Here is a 17577-nt window from a genome sequence, read left to right on the forward strand (position 1 = left end):
ATTAGGAAGTGACTTGCTGCAGAGCCACCTTTATTAAACACTGACACAAACACCCCAAACACCTGAGGTCAGTATTATCCACTTCAGATTGTTTAAAAACTGCTCGCGTTAACTGTTTGAGAGCTTTACTGTGCAGACTTTCTGGGTTTGAGGGCTGTTTTCTGCAGCAGGTTTTCACGGCTGGATAGTGCAGGTAGCGACAAAATGCAAAGAGCAGCGTCTCTGAGCCACCTGAGCTTGGAATCTGCCCAGTCCCAGATGGCCCAGGAAGCTGCTCCCAGCGTGAGTGGGAGAGCTAAGTAGCAGTGTTGATAATACCACTTACATAGATTAAATCAAAATATTTTACCACGGGCTGTGGTAGGAGGGAATGCGTAGTGGCTGTGTTGGAGGCTAGAGCTGAGACTTTGTTATTTTTAAAAGAAATCTTCTTCTGACTGCAAAACCTTGGTGCGAGACGCCCTGCCGCTGCTGCTCCCAGTTCACTTGTGCTGAGAAGCTGCTGCTGAAAATGGTTGCCAGTCATCTGAGCTGGTGTTTTCAGTGCTACGCTACCTGAAAGCAAGAGGAAGGTTGTGTTAGAAAGCAGTTTGGTCAAAGAAATGTTTCACAACTTTGTTTCAAACCTGATTGCAGTGAAAGCAGGCTTTCATACTGCCTTTGCCTGCCTTGTGCAAAGTAACCACAATGTGGTTATGTAAGTCTGATGTAGAAGAACGTAAAGAAGTATTTCTCTCTTCAAGATATGGAGGTAAGCAGCTGTTGACTGCCCATTTGCCTAATTTAAGAGGAAAAAACCACAAAGATCGAAGTTATAAAATGTTCAGGGGGATAATAGGTATTCACCAGAAGAGAGTCAGCCATGGTTGTGAAAGTTCTTTTTTACTTGCATATATCTATTTATATAGTAAGAGTGAATCAGCCAGAAGTAACCAGAACAGTTCGATCTCTTGTCATTTTTCACCATTTTAAAACTGAAGCATGCATCAAGGTACGTGCAGAAGAAACTCTGCCATTCCTGTTGGAATTCATCCTATGCCTTGCTTGGAGGTTTCTTGATGGTGATGATAGTGCTTTCCTGTTTTGACGTTTGTGGAAGAAAGTGTGCCCAAAGCCTATGCGGCTTTTAAGTTGTCTTTGAAAAGAATTAATCTTCCTGTTTTTCAAGAGTGAGGATCTCCTGTGAGATACCATTGTCAGACGCACTGCAAGAGGGTGCAAGCTTTCCATTAGCAATGGCAACAACATACGGGGCTTTGTTAATTCAGCATGAAAAAGGGGTCTTTTATTAAAATTACTGTTGAAAATCTGTTTCAGGTTGGGTCATCTAAAGTGTAAAAGCAGATTAGAGTGCTACACAGAGGAGAATATCCTTGCAATGAATGGCTGGCAGTGTTGTTCTGGGGTGCTGTAGGAAATGTCTTCTCCACATTCAGCTTTGTCAAGCTTGTTACAGTATCGGTTTTGTTAAAAATCCTTTCAAAATCCTGCACTTCTGCATTACATTTTATGTTAGATTAGCATCATGTATGGCTTTGAGTATTTTTAGATAAATGGAGTACGTTTATCACCTCGTTTTGAAGCTGTGCCACTTCAAGAGCTTCATACTACTGCCAACGTCTATGGGCACCTTACTGTTTATTCAACACAAAGATGAACTATTGCAGCTTTCCAATTAGCATTTTGTGATGTCTGCCTTACTCCTGACGATATTGTGAGCTTTCATGTCTGCTGCAGCATTCTCTTGTAGTACATAGCAATGCCTGTCTAGAATTGAGACAGAGACTGTCTTGCTATACGTAATTGGAAATGTTGTTTTTATTCTATTTCTTTTCTCCTTCCAGGTGGGTCTGTGAAGAAATCCCAGATCTCAAGCTTGCTATGGAAAACTATGTTTTAATTGACTATGACACAAAAAGGTGAGAGGAATACTTTTTCCCACCAGGAGGACAGGCCAGCACGGTTCATAGTGAATCGGTTTGTAACTAGTTATTCTTAGACACTACGAACCAAAGTTTTCTTTTAGAACTGGCTTCAGATTCTGCAGAGTTATTTTGGTAGGAAATGTGTAACAGAAATATTGGCAAAGGCTGTTGGATTAAGGACATAATTGGAAACTCCACACAGCAGAAAGTTGAGCTGTGGTGTGTACGTTGGAATTACTCACTCCAAAACAATGATCGGTATCTGTGCTGTTGGACTGCATCCAGCATTAGGAATCTGAATGGCACTGAGGTTTCTACTTTTGTAGTAACTAAGAATTCCTGTTTAGAAAGTTGCATGCCAGAACTGTCTGTCAGCACTGTGTCCTTCGCCTGCCATGCCTGTGGGAGGTTAACCTTCCCGATCCTCCTCTGCTTAGCATGCAGTGCAAGCAGGATGCTGTTTGGGTGGGGGATAAATTAAAAGGCAAAGTATTCATACTGCTCTTTTGGGCAGTTAGAAGTAATTTTAGGATGGTTGTGGCTACATGTGAAGGCCTATTCCACAAACAGCTGAAAATGAATGTATAGTACGTGGCATTCACCTTGAGGCTGGGAGAGGCAGACCCTGGCCCTGCATTGTCTCTGGAGAAGCCTGAGGTTCTGTGCAGTGACTTTTTTGTTCTGAGGCTGGACAAAGAGATGACCCTCAAGCTGTAGCTTGCAAAAACAACCTTAATTACTTTCATGGGAAAGACTGAATTTGTTCAAGTCCACAGCATGGCTAAACTTTTAGAATGAGAATTACAGATGAAAATCTATCCCTTTCTAAGTTATCACTGGCTATTGTCCTGAGCCCCATGCAGGTACTTTTATCATGATCTGCCTAAGGTATGGTTTCCTCCTCTCTGCATTTCGTTTTAACTATTTCATTGCAAGATGTATGAGTTCCTCACTTCTTCCTGGTGAATTCAGAAGGAGAAATCAGGATCCAGCATCCCTCGTCATTAAATCCATTATTTATGCACAGAGACTGCAGTGCTGTAACTTAGAATCATAGAATCACGGAATCATTGAGGATGGAGAAGACCTCTAAGATCATTCAGTCCAACCTTTAACCTAATACTGTCAAGTCCACCACTAAACCACGCTGCTAGGTTCTACATCTCCACGTTTCTTGAAGACCTCCAGGGATGGTGGCTCAACCACTTCCCTGGGCAGCCTGTTCCAGTGCTGCACAACCCTTTCAGTAAAGATATTTCCCCTAATATCCAACCTAAGTCTTCCTTGGTGCGACTTGAGGCCATTTCTCCTCGTCTTACCATTTGGTGCTTGGGAGAAGAGCCCAATCCACACCTTGCCAACTTCTGTGGTTCTGGTGGCCTGGCTGGGCATGTCTAACTGGGTGGTGTCTGTGTTGCCAGCAGCGATACCGAATAAAAGAAACAACCCATCTGTTCCCACACGTCACACCTCGCTTACCTTTCTGCAACTTTTCAAGGAAGTCATAAACTTGTAATTTCAGTAATGGTTTTAATCGATTTCCTTCTCTTAAAAAATTGTCAGGAAAAATTACTTGTAGCAGATGGACTGACAAATGGATGTGAACAGAAAGTGGTGGATGATAGGAATGTGTGGACAGAAACTCATTTCATACTCCTGCTTTGCCTTAACACTGAATTAAAGGTGTGCAGCTGAAAGCTTGAAGTGGAAGTCAGCAGTGCTCCTCAGTGGGGTGCCTTAGCCAGCGCACCGATAACGTGGGGCTCATGAGAGGCTGAAGGGCCACCTCCTTCTCCTGTCCCCTGGTTCCCCCTCTTCTTGATTTGGGGATGGCCATGATTTAAATATCTTGCACTGTAACTCCTTGTATTTTTTCCCCTGTTGCTTTGTGGGCTCTGCTTATGTAATGGCTGATGTTCCTAGCAATATCTTTTCTTCCCTGAAATGAATTTTTTTAATCCTGTCAGCTTCTGTCATTAATGCATCTGGCTGAACTGACCGTAATCCTGACCAACCCGTGAAGCAATCACTGTGCTTTTCTGATGGGTGTGCTGGTTCTGTCTGTGTTTTCAGCACAAAGTTAATTTCTGCTGGCCCCAGGACTGATTATCATGGAGGGTTGATGGAGCAAAGGAGAACAATTTACAAATGTCTTAAATTTCTGTGCATCTGAGGACATGAAAAGAAAGCAATGGACTATGAGATTAGAAAACTTCCTAATAAATCGTAGTTTAAGTTATTTTCCTGTTCACTAAAGGAACTAATATTATATTAATGTTCAGCTTCGAAAATGTAAGTGCCTTTTTTCTTCCACTACACAACTAGGTTGTATTGTATTGCAGAACTTGTTGCTTATTTATCATGTACTGCTGGTCAACTGGGATTTTTTTAAAGGAAACTATGCAGTGACCTAAAGCTGCGTAAGCAATTACGTGTACTGCAAGAAACAAATCTTAAATAGCCATCTACTTAGTTTCTATAAAGACAGAAAGGCTAAAGGTTGTACCTTCAAACCTGCCTTTTAAAGTTCCCTATTTAACTGACCCCACATTCTTTCTCCCCTGTAGCTTTGAAAGCATGCAGAGGCTTTGTGACAAGTACAACCGAGCCATTGATAGCATTCATCAGTTGGTATGTATTTACCTTTGTTATGCCACGATGTTTATCTAGCTGGTTTGAATTCACATATAGTAAATATCTGAAAGGTGTGACCGGTTTAGGGCTGGATCATGTCTCAGTCTGTTTGCATCACTGGTACTTCATCACTTCCATTTTTTTGGGGGAGTTAATACATCTTTTATTAAACCTTGCTTTCTTGATCACACTAGGGCAGTCAAAGAGCTAGTATTGGAGGGCATTTCTTATCGGAAGAAAAAACGTAGTAACATTTTTCCCCAAACTGTAGATTCATAAACTATCATGTTTTGTGCACACGTTTAGCTCCATTGTTTTGGCACTGTGCAATAGCTGAGTTACCTTTGGTGGTGGTGTGCGTGGGGGAAGGTTTCTGTGTATTTAGCTTGTAGATGTTTCGCAAGGATTTATCATACAGATTTACTTTTGCATGTGGAAATCTGTGGCTTATGGGTACTTAAGTAATCCATATGAACCCTCCTGTGTATTGTGGCAGTGATCCATGGCTTAGGAATTTCCTTGCTTGCCATTCAGTTCAGTTGCTCTGTTCTTCAGGATCACTCCGATGGGGAAAGCTAGAATGTAATCTCTGTTCAGACAAATTTAACAAGGTGTTTTTTTTCCTTACGCCTTTTAAAGGTTGAATTGGAGGAAGTAAAACATGAGTAATGAATTAATGTTAGCATTTTATTTAACTTTGAAAATAAGGCTGGATTTTTTTCCCTCTCAAGTGTGTTTGTACGAATTACTTGAAACACACAAGGCAGTAAGACTTTTTCTGCCAGGTGTTCCTTCACTTTATGGGCATATAACTCCCTAAAAACTGCTCGTTTGGATTTAGGCTTCTTCATTCGTATGTTGTTTAATTGCTAAAAATTTATTCTTGCCATCTGAATTTCAAATACAGGAATATTTAGGCAGGGTTCTGGAGTTGTCCTTTTTGTTTGTTTTCCCTTATCAAAGTGAAAGGTAAACATTTTTTAAATTAAAAACTTTGTTTAGGAGGGGGGGGTTCTTTATGAAGAAAAAAGAAAGCTTGATTGCCATCTCTTTCCTGCCACTCCCTGTTTGTGTACATATGATCCCTCCCATCCTACAATTCCTGATAGAAAACAAAACTGCTCTTACATTGACAGTACAGTTAACATCAGCGACTGTACTATTCAGTGGTGATCAGTAAGTAAAAAAGGGGTAAACAAACTTGCACTCCTACTCCAGATATGTGCAGAATTAAGCTTTCCATTGTCTGTTGATTTTTACATCCCTTTAATTTTCTCTTTACCACCTATTTCTATCAGACATATTTTAAATTACCTGTTAGTTGAGGTGAGACAAATAACCAAGCAATCATGATTGCATATTTTTTTAGTGTCATTCACCGTTTTTGTATTTACAGAGCATATTGGACCAAGTGAGAGAGGGGACGGGAGGGAAATTCTCTCATTTCTGTGTTACGCAAATGCAGCCTTGTTCTGGTGATGTTCTGTTGTCCTCACGCTGGGTTCATGTCTTTTTGCTCTCTATGTGTAGTGGAAGGGAACCACCCAACCGATGAAGCTGAACACACGTCCCTCCAACGGGCTTCTCCGTCACATCCTGCAGCAAGTGTATAACCACTCGGTGACTGATCCTGAGAAACTCAACAACTATGAGCCCTTTTCCCCAGAGGTTTATGGAGAAACTTCCTTCGACTTAGTGGCCCAAATGATAGATGAAATTAAAATGACTGAGGATGATTTGTTTGTTGACCTGGGCAGTGGTGAGTGACCAATAACTTAAGGGTTTTTTTCTTCCTCTTTTTGCTCACTGTTGTTTCCTTTCTTAGGAGCAGAGAAAAAAAAAAAGGCAAAACCTCACATTTGGAAAGTAAACCAGGACTAAGGATTGCATTATAGAATAAGCACCTTTGCTAGTTAATCCCCAGTGATGCTTCTGCTTTTTATGACAGGATTAAGTAGACCAAGCAGACATCCCAGACGTTCTTCCCTGTGGTGAAATGTCAGCCTACAAATGCAATAAACCCTTATTACAGAAAACTCTTGGTGTCTGTTGCTGTTGGTGAATACACTTACAAAAAAGAAACAATATTAAAAACGATGCTTAAAAGATAATACCAGCAGTTTCATTTTTAGGGATTCATCCATTTTCTGTGAATTCAGTGTATGCCATTCATATATGAAAACATGATTTCCTAACTTCTCCCATGACAGCATGAGACACTTGGCATGTAATTTGAAAATTAAGCAGTCTTTTTCCCTCTGGTTTACTTTTCAGTGTGTCAAAAAAGACTTTATGGTTAGCTTTAACTGCTGCATTGTGAGACCCCACAAAATCTGAGTAACCTGCAACTGCATCTTGTTGTTTAGGTTAGAGTTTTAAAGGGAGATAGATGTTTTTATCTGGTAAAGAAACCAGATACGACTCAAACACATGTGGAACAGATATACTGAGTAAGGAGATGATGTTCTTCTTATTGTTGCTAAAATCTGGTTTAGAGCAGGAAAGGAGTAATGAGAATTTTCCCTTTTACTGGATAAGTTGTAAAGTTTTAAATGAAATATGTTTTGGTTTTGTTTCTGGTATGATGGAGGGCTTCTGGGGAAAAATATTTTTTAAATGTATTTACTTTGTTAAAAAACAAATCTAATTTATATTTAAACACAAGCAAGCAGGACTACCATCCTCCTCCCCACAACTTAGTTATGTCTCCAGTCAGGGCTATCAGGGAAGGGTCCCCCCAACCCCTTCCTCCCTATGTGGAATTTATGTATTAGATTTCCTGGTTCGATGGCTTATGTTCAGATGAGACATTTAGAAAGGTGTCTGATCTGATAAACTATTTTCCATCTGGAAGAAGAAAAAAGTTGCCATTGTTTGTTCAGGAAGGTTAAAGATGATGATATCTGAAACCTTGCAGTTCTGCTGATCGTGTAACAAGATGAAGTGTGTGATCAAGCTCAAATGCTGGATACTTGTACCTAGTACCATCAGAATTGAAGTCAGGTATTTATTGCTAACCTTCTCCCCACTTTAATCTTGGAGGCTGACCAACAGTGTAAAAATTCAAGGTATAGGGAGTCATGTATTAAAGATATGGTTTAAATTCAGAAGTCTTTGAATTCCAATGTTTGGAGCACTGAACAATAGAAAACAGAACATCGTTCCTGAGTTTATACTGAAGGCAGTAAACTTCTGTAAATTGTAAACAATGCAGTATTGAGTGTAGTGTAAATATGAACATTGTCATAGCATATTATTGCTATTAAAAACGTTAATGTCCTTCCAATAGTTATATGCATACAGCAGTGGCTAAACAGCAGGGCTAGACCCCAGGATGCTGTGGCCATTTTTGTTGTCTTTGTGATGCCAGAAACTTGTGGAAGCGGGAGGAATTTATGCAGGTATGCATCATCTTTAGGCAAATGGAAGTCACAATACAGTTAAATTCTTGAGGGGAAAAAAAAAAGATTAGTAACTTGTTATGCTGTATTGTGATTTCTATCAGTACAGTGTGTTCTTGATCTTCCCTTCAGTCTTTGTCCTCCTTGCTCTTTGGAAATAAGAAACAGGGAAACGTTTATTCCTCCGATCATGTTCTGCCCATACCCTGCAGAAATTTGTACATCCGTATTTGCATGTGTATAAAATCTGCATGTGTATGCAAAATGGGAATTAGGAAGGAAAAAAAAAAGTGAAACAACAAAAAACCCTGTCAGCATTAGAGTTCTCATTGTGCCAGACAGCATTATAGTGGTAATGGTTTAAAGGCAGGAGTTCCACCCCTTCAATTACCAGTGCCGCTTCCTGCCGGCAGCCAATGAAATGGAAAACAGCAATATGTTTTCTGTGCAAATGGGCTATCCTCTTAGATTCACTCTTGTTTCCCATGTGGTCATCCACGGAATGATTAAGTGCACTGGTGAGACAAGAACGCGTTTTGTGTTAGTCATAGGCAAGATGTGATGCGTCAATGTACTATTGATGAATGTTGGATGTTTTCAGAATATTTTAAGTGAGCACTTTAACAAATGGAATGGCGTTGCTCTAGTGTGTGCAAAATGTGGATCTCACTTGTACAGGCAGAAATCTAACTGATTTTTTTCCCTTTTCCCTTTTTAACCTAAGCTGGGGTGGAGGAGGGGGAATGCATTCAACTAAGGTGTAGAAATGGCAGCTAATTACTGCTGGTAGTGCAAGTAGAGTTTGGGTAGGAAGTTCATGCATTTTTAAGTATTATGGAGTCTTGCCAGTGTAGTGGTTGCTTCTGAAATTGTTTTGAGTGTTGAACCCTATCATGTTTTATAAAGTAGTATTCTAAAGTAGCCCATATAAAAAATAAGCTCTACATGTTCTCAGAATTTGTGTTGCGTTTCATGGTGAAAGCTAATAACAGTATTGCTAGACAAACATTTTAGTTAGTCTTTAAATTAATAGCTTTGGTATGTGACCAACAAGTATGTTTTGGGATGAGGTAGGGTTTGTCTAACTGTTCAATTAATTAAATAGTGAAATACAATTAAGAAATCTGTAGATTTGATTAAAAAATTTGTGGACAAAAATTGTAAATCCAGCTATTCATAAGCCTGTGTGAATTTCTAGAAATGAGCCTCTATATTTAATAGAAGTAGCCATCAATGTTTATCAGCATTACTGTAAATGTTGTAGTCTTATGCTATTATAAAAGTGCTAAAGGTACTGAAGAATGTAAATGTCAAAACTGTAATGCCAGTTTTTTCTTTTTTTTTTTCCTATAAGAAAAGTTAAATTGCAGCACACGCTTCCTAGCCAGGATGTAAATTCTTTTTACTAAAAAGTGGGTTCTCAGTATGTAACATGTCTTGTAGGAAAATGGGACTTAATTTCAGTAATGCACACTGGTTTGAGTCTGCTTTAAATTTCAGGAATAGATACTGGGAGCTGAGGCTGTACCCTGAAGCCTTGTCCCATAGAATACCTGCATTTTTTGACTTGGCCTTTGCTCTAAAAGCTCTTATCGTCTCCCTTTGCAGTGGTTTTCTATTGAAACCTGTTCTCAGGTTTGTTTTTTCTCTCCCGCAGGTGTGGGTCAGGTGGTGCTTCAAGTGGCTGCAGCCACAAACTGCAAACATCACTATGGTGTGGAGAAAGCTGATATTCCAGCCAAATATGCTGAGGTGAGTTGTTCGAAGTGAGTAGCAGGTATGTGCCTATGTGAAGGCTACCTCACTGGTTCAGAATTACTGCTAAGTGCTGGGAGCTCACAGGAAGAAAAACAGAGCATCAGTCCTAGATGCTTTTGCTTCTCAGGTCATAAAGACCTGGAGCACAGCGTGCTTGGGCAAAGAGGAGTGGGCATAGTCATTTCCTAGCAGCGCTTGCTGAGTGCACAGGAGGAATATTACCATGTTCCTGAAGTGATTTCAGGACCAGGAGATGAAGCTGTTTAACAGTGATGGCACAAGACCAATTCACAAGGAAATGCAGTGTAGGCTTCACTGAAACACCTGCAGTCCTCTGTCAGAAATGGCTCTAACACAGGGCTTTCAGAAACCATATCATTAAGCAAATCTGGGAATGAACTGAGTGAACAAATGGTCCTTAAAGTTTTTAAAAGCTATCTTTCTGCTTATGGCAGTGCTGTCCCTTTCTGGTATCCCACAGCTGAAGTTCAGCTTGGTTATTGAACTGTTGTAGGCTAACTGATGAGGCTTGTATTGGATGTGTGGTTAATAACCGCTTCGTAGGCACCCAGATGAAGTCTTACAAGAAGACCGTAATATTTAGTCAGGCAAGCAGTTTTCTTTACACTTCTTTAATTTTGTGCCAATGGGGACACACAAAGGTAATCAATTCCAAGGCAGACCTGGAAGGCAAATGAGCTACAAGCAAATAATAGAGTTTAGTCATGCCTTACCACAAGAAGTTTATTTTCTTCAGTAGACTCAACAGCAACTTAGCCTTCCATGTTGTTAAAATAAGTTAACTGAGTCTGTACAAGCTAGAAAATTATACCTTATGAAGGAAAAAAAAAATCCTTGATCCTTGTTTTCACTGGTGAGCACAAAAACATATAAACAGAGTGGTGAAGTGGATCAAACAATGATCTAAAAATCCGTTTTGCTTCCCCTGCTGTGACCCAGTGGAAATTTCCAACTGGAGCACTCTGCAGTTCCTCTGCACGAGCCTCTGTTTACTTCTAGAAAGTAACTTGCAAGGCCTGAAGTCCTGTCTGTGTTTAATAGTAAGCTTAGTTTAAAGGTGAGTGTTACAGAGGGAGAGTCAAATTCTCACTTGCACTTATACCCCTTCATATCGCTGTGCAAACATAAGGGCTTAGTGACAGTGGTTAGCAAACAAACAAACAAACCCCACAAATTAAATATTAGTATTAACTAGTGGCTTACCTTCTCTTTCAGAAGTGCACCAGTATTTCATATTTTGCTGGATGAACAAAATGTACAGCATTAATCTTCTGGTTACAGGTTATGACCTGTCAGATTTAACAACTAGAGAACTGATGCCTGCGTGCAGCTAATCTGCCTTGTGCTGTGTCTAGTGGACCAGTCTTCCCAGCTCTGACAAACATTTGTGAAAGAGATTGAATTAAGTTTCTAGTTAAGATTGGCTGTGGCAACACATCTCTGGCTGCTGTGATAATGAATGCAGATGGCTTTGAAAAGCTTCAGCTAAAGAGGAAGTGTCTTATGGGTTTGCTTTAGTGGAGTTTTCATTGAAAAGAAAGTTCATAATAAGTTCATACAGCATACAAAAAATTTTTGTGAGTTGCCCTATTAAGCTTTGGGGTGCTCTTGAAGCAAAGATTTTTAAAACATGTCTGTTACACACACTGGACTGACCTGCTGATGGAGGTCTCCACATCTCTGAGAACTGCTCACTCCTCTTCTTATCTCCTTTCAATGCTACCTCCAAATTTGGGCCCTTCATTTGCGGAGTCAAATTCCTAAAAATACAGGAGGTTTTCTGAGTGTTGCAAGACACTGGAGTGACATTTTCAAATGTGTTGTCTAGGTTTAGCTGGACCCTCACTGCTGCTATAAAGAAGTCACCTGTGCTGCTTTTTGTCAGCTTACGCAGTGGGGACTAGATTTTGTACACGTGGAGATGTTTATTTGTAAGGCACCAAGCCATTTTGATGGTGCCAATGGAAAATCAGCGCCAGCTATCTTGCTGGGCAGTGTAGCCATCCATCCTCTGCAACTCTAGTCTGTTTACATGTAGCTGGAAGCACTCCTTGTTGTTCTGGCAAGTGCAGTGCTTCTTCTATTTGCTGGTGCAGTTGCCTTGCGTGCCCCTTCCTGCTTCCTCGTTCACCCCAGCAGACCTCTCTTTATCCCGTTTGCTCCCTTGCTATCTGTGCTTAGACGGATATGCATTCACTGCCTCCTCTGCGTGGGATTACGTGCCACAACGCAGTAGCTACTTAAGGTTGTGCCATTTTTGGTGGTGAGCAGTGTCAACTCAGATCGCCTTGCTTAAAATGCGTAATGCTGCTGAAAAGGGTGGGGGAAGGAAGAAAATGACAGCTTGGACTTGACACTGTTGCAAATCTTTTTCTTAAGGAAAATGCAATAAATGTCTGTCTGTCTATCCTTTGAGTATTAATGGAAAAAAATGGGGAAGGGGTTAATGAGCACTGTCAGAGCTGCATCTCTGTTCGCTGCAATGAAACAGATAATGAGATGTCCTAATTGGTGGCCTTGTTTTTCCTCCCTCTTCTAGACGATGGACAGAGAGTTCAGAAAGTGGATGAAATGGTATGGGAAAAAACATGCAGAATACACAGTGAGTGAAATTCAACTGAAAAACTTTGTGCTTCATGCTGATGTACAGAATTTACAAAGTCCTCTGCAGCCCTTCACCAGCCAGGCAGCAGTATGAGTCATGTCTGCTCCCTGGCTTTTGTCTTGGTTCTGAGGACGGTGTTCTCTGAGACATCCTCCCAGGGCCCTCTCTTTGTCTCACTTGTCACTTGGTATGGTGTTACTGGGAGTACTTTCAGGGCTTTTCATAAGTTCTTGGAAGATTTATTCTTTCAGAACTTTGTTGCTCATGATGTGAGGCTGCCATGTGTCTTCTTTGTATTAAAACCTTTTACTTTTTTTTCCTCCTCTTTTTTTTCCTCCCTAATGGTGTGGGTCTTCTTCTGGGTAGACTGTTGGGAATGGCATCCCCCTGCTTGGGTTTCTGAAATCTTCTGCAAGGAACAAAAGCTGAAGCTTTGGTTCACAGGCAGGTGAAGGTGTGGTCAGCTGGGACAGGAGATGGAGAGGGTGGCAGGAGGTTGAAATTCTGGATATCAGCAGAAAACTCCATGCCCAACTAACAGGGCAGATGGTTTGTAGCTGGAGATAGGGGGTGAGCTTGTGGTCTTAGGAAGGATGGCAAGTGGTCAGTTCTGACTTGGAAAAGATTGGGATGAAGTGCTCTGAGGGTGGAAATAGAGCAGGAGTAAACTGGTCATCACATCTGTCTATCTTGGGCTGGGGACAAATGCTGGAACAGCTTTCCACTTCCTCTGAATAATACTTAATCATTGTGGATGTGTTTTTCACTCTGGAGTTACGCTTTTAAGCTTGTGTAGAACCATACACTGTTTTGTGCCGTTCCTTCCCTTTTTCCTTTTCTCTCCCTGTCATTAAAAAACTGCTCTCTAACTGATCACTTGCCTGTGAGGACATGTCATACTGCAATAGTAGCCCACTGGGAGTTCTGAAAATACTTGTGTATATGCTTCTCCTGCTGCTTCCCTATGTTCAGGAAAGAGGCTGGATGGATCAGGGCTGTTCCCCCATCGCCCAGAGACATTGGGGCACTCCTTCCTGCTCAGAAGTTGCTGCTAGCAATGTGTACTGCAGCTGAGGTGCATGCGTGCGTTTGAGAAACAACTTCTCCATTTTCCTTTGTGCAGAGCCATTATTGCTGTGCATTCCGGTAATGGAACGGTTTGAACCACACGACTTTCAGAGCTCCAGCAGAGTGTGATCAAGTGGCAGGTCGTTGATGAGCAAGCCTTTATTTCACAGTCTTCTGTGGCTCTGCTGGGATCCTGAGCCCTTTTTAAAGGGCTTGTCGTGTGATGAAGGATGCTGCAACTCTCACCTTGGGAAGGAGGCTGGTGAAGGTGACAGTGCCATCTGCCTCAGCGAGCTTTCTTCCAGAAAAGCCTTCACTGTGTAGCATGAGCTTCTTCAGAAGGATGCCGGGCTTGCTGTGGGACTAGTTTGTAGCAGGATTGATATCAGGCTGCTAACTCTTTCCTGCTGTGGAAACACAGTGAATGCTTTACTTTTCATGAAGTGGCCATATGGCATTTTTCCATTGTGTCACCCAGCTGGCATTACATGAAAGGAACTGTTACTGAAGATACTCTGCTTATGAGCTGTGTAATTTAAAGAATAGGAGAGGAACTTGGACTAAAATATTGAAAGCATATTGATTGCCTTAGGCAGCAAGCATTTCCATATTGTGCATTCCAAGTGACAGAATCTGGTACTATATGGAAACAAAGCTATTTATTTTTTGCTAGGTTCTTTGGCTCTTATAACTCTTTTCTGAAAAGTGTTTAGAATAAAATTTCTCTTTCCAGAAAAGCAGACTGCATACTCAAGAAAGTGTTGAGTACTTGCAGCACTTTCTGACTTAATGAAATTTGGTTTCCTATCACTTTGTCGTAGTGATGCTTAAAGACAGATTTTGTCAAACATCTCAGGTTTACATTTGTGTTTTCTTGCCAAACTGTATGTTGTTTTTTTTAATCAGTTCTTAGGCAGCATCTTCTATAGGAGACTATTATTAAACAAAGGACAAACTTGTGTCATAATGCAGATAGAAGACAATAGGAGGTATGGAATTAGAAGCCAGGTATCTTGATTTTTCCAGAAAGCAACTTCGTCTGCTAAATGTTTAGTGGTGTCCCAAAATTCCAAATGTAGGAGACAGAATAAACACAGATTGAAATAGTCTGTGATCAGCAACATTTAACTTGTGGATTCTACTCTAGTGTTTTAGGTAGTCATAAATATATATATATATATAATATATATGTATATATATAGAGAGAGAGAGAGAGAGAGAGAGAAGAATAAAGCTTGGAGGAGGGAAGCTTGGCAGAAGTTCAATGGGAAGAAGTCTCAGATCCCACCTGCTGCTTTGTCTGAATAATGTGGACGGTGATTTTGACTTCATGCATGTAACAGCTGTCTTGCTGTGAAAGTAAAAATTGTGGTACATAAGGCAGCAATAAATCCTGGACTTGGGCCTGTAGCTTTTTTTTAACAGCCAAAAGGCTAGATTATTTTAGGTTTCTAATGCAAATAGATCTTTGATTCCTCTCTGAAAAGTGATCTGTTGATTGTCTTAAGTGTTGTCTTCTAACTAACATTGTTTTGGCGAGGCTACGGTTTGTTGCCCTTATCAGATCTATAACCATTGCATTCGCTTCCTTGTCCTCCCTCCTGGAATATGCTTGTTTGGAATTTGAGCTCGGACGCATGAATTCTGATGTGCAAGATCCAGTGACGATATTTAAAATAAACCCTGATCGTCTGTCTATATCTCCATTGCATTTTGTCCACAATGGTAAACAGATGGTAGAAAAAAGTCTCTTTTGAGTCTTCCGATGTGCAATATGCAGAGTCATATATATGCAGATCTGTTGAGTTAAATAAATAAATAAATACGTTTTGCATCATCACTTTCAGATGATAATTGCATGTTAAACTTGGCTACTGCCAAAGTGTCCTGAGGCACGTTGGCTCCTGCTGAGCTACAGCTGCTATTAATAGGTTATCACTGCAGCTTTAGTGTGTGAATATCTATCCTGGGCAGGAGGCGTGGGGGAAAGATTGCTCGTCATACATTGACTTGGGAAGTCTCCTGATCTCCAGCTAGTGTAGGTAATCATAGCTCATAATCCTGTTAGTAAATGCACTGAATTTCATTTTAAATGACAGGCTGTTCAGTCTCATGATTCTAACTGGGGAAAAAAAAATCATTAGAGTAACTTTCTACTAGGATTCTTTATTTCTTCATTCATTGTAAATGTTTCAACTTGCTATAAATATTTGCATCCTGGTGCTATTGTTTAGTTTCAGTTGCTCCTCTGCTTTCCTGATGTCTGATTCCTGATCAGTTAGGAATAATATTCTTTGCTAGTCTCTTCTGTCATATTCGGAGGGAATTTGTCATACTTCCGTGCATTATGCTAGTGTCCCACTTCCAACACATCTCACTGTGTTTCAGCTCCCCTTATCTTCTCGTTTCTTTTCCCATGGTACTGAGAAGTTTCCAAGATTAGCTTCACCCCATTCTTTTCAAGAAAACTGTTGTGTGAAGGAAACCGGAGATTTTTCTAAGGTCATTAGGCCTAGATAATTAGAGAGTCTGTCTTGGGGAATTTGTGCACATGTGCAGTCATCAAATTAAAAAGCAGTAGTGCAATTAAGAGACAGATGGGTTTTCATGGTTTCTAACTGTAAATATCCTCATGTGGATCCAAAATCAGAGCCATCTCCAGGTATCTGGGGCACAATGCTGATTGCTGCGTAGCAGAGAGTGTTCTTCCCAGGGTACCCTTGAAGTAAGTTTTCAATCTGTGTCCCTCAGTGCCCACTGCACTGCTCTGCTGGTTATCAGAGCAGCTTAGGGCAAGCGAAGCTGGTGGTAGCTGCAGTCACACAGTGGACTCGTCCTTCTGCTGAAGACAAGGACTTGCTTCGGTTTTGTTTACTGTGGGTTGTTACAACAGAATGCCTTCCCTTGTTTCACAAGAGCTTGTGTTAGGAGGAGGAGATCATCTACGAGTCTTCAAAATAAGCATCGGAAAACCTGGGTCAGCATTGCTAAAGGCTGGGATTTGGTTAGATTGGTACCTCCGAGACCCTCTGAGAGGAAACCCCAGCAGCTCCTAATGCTGAAGGTTCTCTGTGGTTCAGCCCTGTGGATGAGAGGTAATGTTTGCTGTGCATAAGTGAGTAGAAGCTTGGCATCTGCAAACTTCTCTCTGGTTGAGTTCAGGGTGCCCCGTCCTGCTTGGAAGTCTCTGTTCTGAGCAAAAGCAGAGTGATTTATGCAAGAGTAGCATTGTCTCTTGTTGCCTGATACCAGCTGCTGGTTTCTGGGGATAAGTCACATCACCTGGACTTAAAAAATTCCACTGCTTAGCAGTGTGTTGCAGCTAAGGAGAAGGCAAGATAACTGGTTGTCCCAGATGCTTTTGAATGCCCTATTTCAGCGGGAAACTTGATGTTTTGGTATTTGAAAAGCCCTCCAAACGTCCCCTGTGGCTTTGAAATGATGCCACATTTTGGAGGTTTGGATTCATGCCTCCAGTTATTTTTGAAAAGAACAGGAACCTAAAAATAACCATGTGTACTTTTCCAGGCAGAATTGACTGCTTTTTGTGAGCCAAGTGTTTGCACGGAGGCTGCTGGAATGAGGCGTTCTGTGTGTGAATTTATGGCTTTGTGTAGCCAGTCGGAGCGTTACCGGAGAGACTCCCGGCCTGGTGCTGGGTGAGAACGAAGCCCTCCTCCACGGAAGAAGGGCTTGACCTCCATAAACTGCTGCTCCGCTACACGGGGAACACGAGCCCGCTGGAGCGTGCTTCCCGGCGCGCTGCCCTGCCGCTCGTCTTTGAGTTACGGGAATCAGACACCGTTGAACGTATTTCTGCAGCCTCTGTAGAGCAAATTTACCCATTTGAAAAACCTGAATATAAACCTGTTTTGGCTTCTAAATTTAGAAAGAATGCAGGCTGGCAGCTCTCTGAAGCGGATTTCAGTGAGCTAATTATCCTTTTAGATAAAGCACGTCTCCTGCATTGTCTAATCAGATGAAAATATCTGCATTACAGATGGTCCCTTCCATTCATTATTCACTAAGGAGATTAAGTTTCTCAGAGAGAGGAGGAACATGATGGGGGTGGGGACATTGGTGGGAAGAGATTGAGCGCATCCCTGTTGCTGTCGCTGCTGTGTCGCATGAACGTGCCATCCTGCCTCTACAGGACCGTAATGGA

General features: G+C 41.3%; 1 protein-coding gene across 6 annotated transcripts in view; it reads left to right on the forward strand.

The window, feature by feature from the left end:
* DOT1L (DOT1 like histone lysine methyltransferase) overlaps nt 1-17577 on the forward strand; it is a 76384-nt gene that overhangs the window by 17224 nt on the left and 41583 nt on the right. For all 6 annotated transcript variants that reach the window (XM_080565658.1, XM_080565655.1, XM_080565653.1 and 3 more), the window contains exons 3-7: nt 1845-1919; nt 4493-4556; nt 6090-6318; nt 9618-9712; nt 12279-12341. In XM_080565658.1, coding sequence (XP_080421784.1) covers nt 1845-1919; nt 4493-4556; nt 6090-6318; nt 9618-9712; nt 12279-12341 — 526 coding nt within the window. The remainder of the gene's footprint in view (nt 1-1844; nt 1920-4492; nt 4557-6089; nt 6319-9617; nt 9713-12278; nt 12342-17577) is intronic.

This window comes from Anser brachyrhynchus, assembly GCF_964034855.1.
Source record: "Anser brachyrhynchus genome assembly, chromosome: 23".
NCBI classification, from domain to species: domain Eukaryota; kingdom Metazoa; phylum Chordata; class Aves; order Anseriformes; family Anatidae; genus Anser; species Anser brachyrhynchus.